We start from the raw sequence: 7013 nt of genomic DNA, 5'->3' as shown, positions 1-7013 counted from the left end.
GGAATGGATGTGGACAAGTTCTTGTTGTCTTTGCATTATGATGAATGAAAAAAACAAACAAAAAAAAGGAGTTAAACTGTGCCTGTCTAAAGCCGGGTGGTGGTATGCTGAGGTTTTGGATGGGAGAAGTTAATTCTAAAGGGTGAGTTGCACTTTCAGTGCACTGAAGTTTCACTTTATAGCAAAATCATGCTGTTTCGGAAGCAGGTTGCTAAGTGTAAATATCATTGAGTTGGGATATGTTTATTTTTGAAGAAGCACTTGCATAATTACAGAGCCATTTAATTTGCAAAATTGTAAATTTGTATAAATGTGAGAAAAGTTGTATGTTGCGTGTTACACCACGTTGTCTGTGTTCTGCTGCATTCTCTACTCACCCATCTGAACCGCACAGCCAATTCGTGAAGAGGTGGCGAATTTGAAGGCGGTGGTTGTAGTTCACCATTCTGAGATGCGGGCAGCTAACGCGGCCGCTTCCCATTGTCTTGTTGAATCCAAAAAGGACTTGATCTTCAGCTGTGACTGGTTTGTACTGACACTCTCTTCTCTCCTAACTGTCAAACCCACGTTGTAAGGCTTTTGAATGAGTTAACAGAAATACCGTCAGGCTAACGAAACCTCCAAACCTCATTCTCATCTAACGAAGCTTTTCCCAACCAGCCATTCAGGTAAGAACTTTAATTTGGCACGGCCTCAGCTGCTCACAGTATTTGCCACGTACGACGTCGGTTGAATGCAAAAGCTGTTTTCAAACACCGTCCTTTGTTGTGGGTTAACTCCGGTATGGAGACAAACTTGTAGCAACAGCCAGACAAGAGTTTCAGCATGTTCTATTGCAAAAGTAAATTCTTTTAACTGTCATTTGTACTGTTGAGAAAGCGTTTGTTAGTATCACTTACATGGAAAAATTTTTGGAAATGGAAAAATCTTTCCATTTAATGTAGAATTTGTCATCGCTGTTATACAAACTCTCTTCTAAGCAGGCACAGGAGCAGCTCAGCCTACATTTTAGTAATAATTAGCATGGGTGAAAATTACCACACTGAGCTTTGCTCCAATACTGCAGAATTTTCTCTACTGGCATTTCCTCCTTTGTTCTCAAATTGTTGAAGTCTTAAAAACATACAAGTTTTCTTGTACGAGATCTGTACAGCAACAGGGCAATGTTTCAGATATAGTATCCAAGGATTCCTAAGGAACCAATATTATGCAGTAGATGTTTATATTAAACCCATCCAATAACTAAATACTGCATAGCGTTTACAGCTTGAATAAATATTTTTGGTTTAATAAAAAAAAGTCGTGTGTCTTGCTCAATATTTTGGAAGTCCATTAAGCAGCTTTGTGGCTATTGTATAGAGAAGTCGCGTTGATTGGTCATTTTTGAAGACAAGGACTTCAGTATCAAACACTAAGTTCTAACAGCACTTGTCAGAGGGGCTAGGGCAGGCAAGCAAACCCCAGTTATCTTAAGCATAAAATGCTTACTAGTATTCTGCAAGTTGATACGTGGTATTTTTAAATAGATTTGCGATTTAACTGAGATGTAGTGTAGCACTTTTGTAGGACAGCCACTACCCATCATAGTCTTTGGTATTACTGGATCACCCAAATTGAGAAAGAAAGATGTGAATTATCAGTTTGTTTCTGCTTCAAAAGGAAGAAAACATCTTCTGTTCCAAGCTGCTATCACATGGCAAGTCATGTTCAGAAGAACAGGTGGCGGAGCATGAAGGACGGTTCGTTTTCTTCTTTTTGTTTTAAACCCCACTGCTCCTTTACTGCCTCTACAAGTACATTCCTTCCCAGAAAAAAAACAGATCCCATTACATCCCAGTCAAAGCATTTATTCCCCCTACTTTAGGGAAGAAACTCTAAGGGTAAAGATGACTTTCTGTTGAAACTAATGTCAAAATAAGACAGCAGCTGTCCTAACTCCCAGCTAAGAAAGTTCAAAGTGTGTGACATTTAGCCCTTGTGAAAAGGGTGAGGTGGGGACAGACTTTCTACTGGTGAAAGCAGCAGTTTTTGCCCTCTGGTACAAAGCCTGCCAAAGCAACTGGATGAACCTCTGACTGAAGGCTGGAGCAAGGTTCATTCCAGGGAGGTATCTTCCTGTCCCCCCGACTTGCAGGACGAACACTTCACGCGCTGTTCCCGAAGACTGAACTGTGAACGCACGAGCACAGCCGGGGTGGGGCAGTGCCCAGGGAAGCAGCAGTAACAATAATTGTGCTCTTTCACTCCCCTATCTGCCTCTGCTTCAAAGCACACCAACAAAACTGTACAGCACGGAGGTTTAAATGAATAAAAAAAGGAGCAGCAGCATGTTGAGGCCATGCTACTACTTGTGTTGTGTGTAAGTTACACCACCATCTCCTATTTTGCTTTGATACTACAGGCCAAGCCAGGGGAGTGAGTGCTACAGCAGGGCTCCTCTTTTGCATTTGACCTGGCTTCGAGGTACTCAGGAACAGAAAACCAACCATTGAGTAAAGTTATTTCTTCCATGAAAATCACTTAGTAACTTTAAAACAGAAAATGAAGCAACTAAACTTGAGAAACTAGTTCTGCTTGTAGTAGCAGCACTATGTGAGTTACCAAGAGAATTCATTTTCAGTGGCATTTGAGAAACCAGGCGTCAGTGACAGAGGAGCCACAGTTAACAAACATTGTTTATTGTCAGGTCTCAAGACATCACCGTAATTTGATGGGGTTTATTTGTCCTGTATAAAAACTTGCACTAAGTCAAAGTAATAAAAGCCCAGTTGTGTGTATCAATAATCAATGCTGTTGTAAGAAATTGCAGAATAGCAGTTAAGGAATTCACCCACTTACTGATAAATAAGATGTAACAGGTACCACTCCTCACTTTGATCAGAGAAGGCGTAAGGCTTTCTTTCCAACGCCACATGGGCCTAGAGCTTCTCGACCAAGATTGCAGAAGCACCTCCGCCTCCATTGCAGATTCCTGCAAGACCATACTGTCCTTGTTTCAACGCGTGGGCCATGTGAACAACAATTCTTGCTCCAGACATTCTAAATGAAAGAAAACAAAAAATGTACATAGCTTTAAGAATATCCTTTATTTGACCCATGCGGGATAGCTGGCAGAATAGAGTACTGAATTCACGGGAGCAGGGGAAAAAAAAAAAACCAAACCCACAAACCTCTACAGCACTTAATAAGCAGAAAGATTCTCATACATACACAAGCAAAAACTCCACGTTTATTTAAAGTTTCTTGTGGGAAGGGCAATCACCTCTAAGTAAGTCTCTGTATTATTACACACTAGCTGTACGTGTAGCAAAGCTCTTTCAAAGAAGGTAACATTTATGGTAAAAAACCCACTCGATGGTAACAAAGCATTTCAAATAGTTTCTTCTTTTGCTGCAGGATATACTGCAGTATGCTGCTTCGGTCTACCTCGTGTGCAAAAATCAGTCATTTAAATTCTGTCATTAGACTGTTGAAATTAATTAGCTTTTAAGACACACAAAAATTCATATTTTTCTATGATACGTGCTGATATTACAAAGGAGACACCAGCACATCTTGAGGGATTATGCCTTGATTGCAGCTTTGCTAGTGAACTGACGAACCATGGAGTAAGCACTCCTACTTGTTGCTGATGTACCACACGGTTACTTCTCGTCAGTACCTAGCTAGAGGATTTGAAATGGATTTTTTTCCTCATAAACCTGGATGGGGCAGCGTGATCACCCTTGGGGAGGATGAGAGGGATCTACTTCAGTCATGAGTAAGTTCCAGCCGTTGGGGAACACAGCAGGTGATCCAGATGACAGAACTTCAAGGAAAAGACCCTCCACCATCCCCCAGCCTGTCCCTGACTGCTGCCTTAGGTGCTCAGAGACTTTTGGATTCACTCCCAAAAATGCTTTGGCAAGATCTGGAATTTCACTTTGCTGGTGTAAGAAAAATAGAAGTCCCGGTACCATAACTTTTGCTATTTTCATAAGTTTACCTGTACCTTTTTTTAGCTTAACTGCTTGGTTTGTTCTTACTGTTTATTCTGTGTTGTTAATAGTAATTTGGGTTTAATACTTCATGAATCCATATAGTTGTGGGAACAAGCAAGCTCTTTATCAAAGTAGGTGATAACTAACTGTGAAGAGAAGAACAGGACTGTGCTCTTTTCAAGGTACCCTGAAATGTCACACCTGAATTAAGTCACTATGTACTTGATAAGCAAATGTCTATTACCCTTCCTATTCGCGTTCAATTTGAGAATAAAGTATTAGCAGCATGCCCAGAAAGCAATGCCTCTGTGCAGAACAAAACCCAGTGCTCGTTTTTACGTACTTACCCTATCGGATGTCCAAGAGAGACAGCACCTCCGTTAATATTTACTTTTTGTGGATCAATACCCAGCATTTTAATATTGGCGAGCACCACAACACTGAACGCTTCGTTGATTTCCCACATTGCAATATCTTCTTTTTTGAGGCCTGTCTCACTTAGAATCTAGAAATAATAGTAATAATTACTACTATGAAAAAAATTAGGAAGCTGAATACAGAAATAACCAAGTCTGTTTTGAAGTCGGTGACTTAGGTTGCCCATAGTTCCTACAGTAACCCAAGCAAGAGATTCAGGTTGCCATTTCGGAACCCCTTTGTCAGATGGGAAAAAGCAAAATTGAGGTCCTGAAGCACAAACTTGGGTTGTCACAAAGAAGAAATGGAGAGTACCCTATGCCAAGAATACATGTTCACTGCAGTTAGACTAAGACCACTGCTACAGTAAGTACACTGAAACTGATACAATATTGCCTCATGCCATACACTTGTCTTCAGTTCCTTTTTGAACTAGTCTATACGTCTATAACCAGATTTGGTTTGCCTTTTAGCCGTACTAGCTGCTAAAGCTTCACAAGTGTAAACAAGCCCCAGGCAGTATAAAACAATATTCTCTTTCAAAATAGGTGTGAGAAATTTGTTACTCTGAAAACTGCGTTCTAACCTTGATCTGCTGAAAAACAGGTGTTCTTTGTATTTCTGAAGTAATTATAATTGTGATCCTGATTACAGGAAGTTCCACTAAGGGATGAACCAACAATCCAGTGCTAGGGAAGTTTGTTGTTTTGCCAAAAAAAAAAAAAAAAAAAAAAAAATTTTTTCCTACCTTGGGAACAGCATGGGCAGGTGCAATTGGGAAGTCAATGGGATCAACAGCAGCATCTGCAAAAGCTGTAAAAATCACAAAAGCTGTTTAAAGACCTTTTGTTTTTACCATATGTGATTTTTATTTGTACGAGCAGCAAACCCAGCCAGGACAGAATGATTCTGATTATAATGGTCCGTGAAAGAGATACATCTAAAATTTAGTGCCTTAAGTGAGCCATGTCATAACGTTTTCATATTTTTAATATTATTCCATATAGAAAACTGTTTATGATCAAAAGCCTGCTGGTACAACACTTGAAATTTCAAGTGCTGTATTGAGATGATGCAACCATAATGCCTAAGGGCTGAGCTTTTCTGTCCCGTGACCGTCACCTACCCGGCCAAACAGGACTCCGCATCGGAGCACATACCATGGGAGTAGTTTCCAGGACTGTGCTCCAAGATAAGAAAAGAAAAATCTTACCTACTATCCGTGCCAATGGTTTGACTTTCAGTCTCTTGGCTGCCTCTGCAGTCATCAGCACCAAAGCAGCCGCTCCATCATTCAGAGTACTGGCATTAGCAGCTGTAACCGTTCCTAGAAAAGGTGAAGTGTTGGTTTAGCAGAGGGCAAAGTGTGATACAGCTCAGGTATATCCTGTTAATGACTTTTTTTTTTACCTTAGGCCCTCAAACGTAAGGTCTCAACAATACTTTAACTCAGTTGCACTGAATTAACTAAAAATGAGTTGTCTTTTTTAATGGGTTTGATTAAACAAGTACAATCACGTGTACTTGGATCTTTAGCTAAATGGTTTAGACCACAACTTCCCCGTCAGCTGCACTGCTGGTATTAACACAGAATTCCAGCTCCAAAACGGTTGTGAACGAGTGGGGACTTCGATTTAGCCAGGAAGATTTACCAGTTACAGATCCAGGGCAGTGACAGCTAACTCCGTAAATGCATTCCAGCTCCCATGGAAACAAGAGCTTATATATGCTGGAGACCGAGGCAACAGCTAAACTGAAACCAATCTGTCGCAGTCTTTTTAACGTAAATGTCCAAAAGAGAGGACGTCACTGGTTTCAGGTGCTTGGACCATCTGTCAGCCCAAGCCAGTTCATGCTGTTGTGAGCACATTTCTTTCTCTTAGCAAATCTTTAAAAGTTAATGGCCTACTGTTGGGCATTCCAGCTCCTGTGAACAGTGCCCTTCACTGTAACAAAGTATCCTTGCACTTGGTAGAAAATGAAGCAGTTAATTTAACAATATTTACCATTTTCTTTTTGGAAAACAGCTTTCAGCTTTGGAACTTTACTAAAATCAACACGTTTGTATTCTTCATCTTCTTTCACTTCTGTATCTGGCTTTCCTGAAATTTAGATTTGGGTTAGTATTTTGTAGTACAGTCCACTTTTAAGACATTCTAGCACAGTACTTTGATTAAACGCTGCCTTATTTAACTTATTTCAGTAAAAAAAGGTAAACACATGTCAAATGCATGTCAAGAAATGTGCTTATAAAAACTGAAAGAAAAAAAATTATCACTCAATCCAACTTATTCACAGCAAATCTATTTACACTTCCTGGTGGCCAAATAGAAGGGACAAAGAACATATCTTTAAGGTAATTAAGAGGGAAATTAAAACACAAAGCATAGAATCATTTGGGCTGGAAGGGACCTTTAGAGGTCATCTAGTCCAACCCCCCTGTGGTGAGCAGGGACATGGCCAACTAGATAAGGTTGCTCAGAGCCCCATCCAGCCTGACCTTGAATGCCTCCAGGGATGGGGCTTCCACCACCTCTCTGGGCAACCTGTTCCAGTGCTTCACCCCCCTCACTGTAAAGAATTTTACCCTTATGTGTAGTCTAAATCTACCCTCTT

The 7013-nt window shown here is 40.5% G+C and overlaps 2 protein-coding genes across 2 annotated transcripts in view; one reads left to right on the top strand and one right to left on the bottom strand.

The window, feature by feature from the left end:
• Positions 1 to 48, top strand: part of NPAT (nuclear protein, ataxia-telangiectasia locus) — an 11276-nt gene extending 11228 nt beyond the window's left edge. The window contains exon 9 of the mRNA XM_009699663.1: positions 1 to 48. This exon is cut by the window's left edge and continues 45 nt beyond it. Within this exon, the coding sequence (XP_009697965.1) occupies positions 1 to 48 (48 nt within the window).
• Positions 49 to 2660: 2612 nt separating this feature from the next.
• LOC104161292 (acetyl-CoA acetyltransferase A, mitochondrial-like) lies at positions 2661 to 6500 on the bottom strand. The gene is made up of 5 exons (XM_009699662.1): positions 6404 to 6500; positions 5611 to 5724; positions 5146 to 5210; positions 4328 to 4485; positions 2661 to 3039 (listed from the first exon to the last, which is right to left on the bottom strand). Exons 2-5 carry the CDS (start codon positions 5663 to 5665, stop codon positions 2919 to 2921), a joined length of 399 nt encoding a protein of 132 aa, XP_009697964.1. The 5' UTR covers positions 5666 to 5724; positions 6404 to 6500; the 3' UTR covers positions 2661 to 2918.
• Between the last annotated feature and the right edge of the window lie 513 nt (positions 6501 to 7013).

This window comes from Cariama cristata, unplaced genomic scaffold (assembly GCF_000690535.1).
Source record: "Cariama cristata isolate BGI_N322 unplaced genomic scaffold, ASM69053v1 scaffold24384, whole genome shotgun sequence".
NCBI classification, from domain to species: domain Eukaryota; kingdom Metazoa; phylum Chordata; class Aves; order Cariamiformes; family Cariamidae; genus Cariama; species Cariama cristata.
The sequence above is the reverse complement of the archived record's forward strand: the minus strand, read 5'-3'. Positions and strand labels throughout refer to the sequence as shown.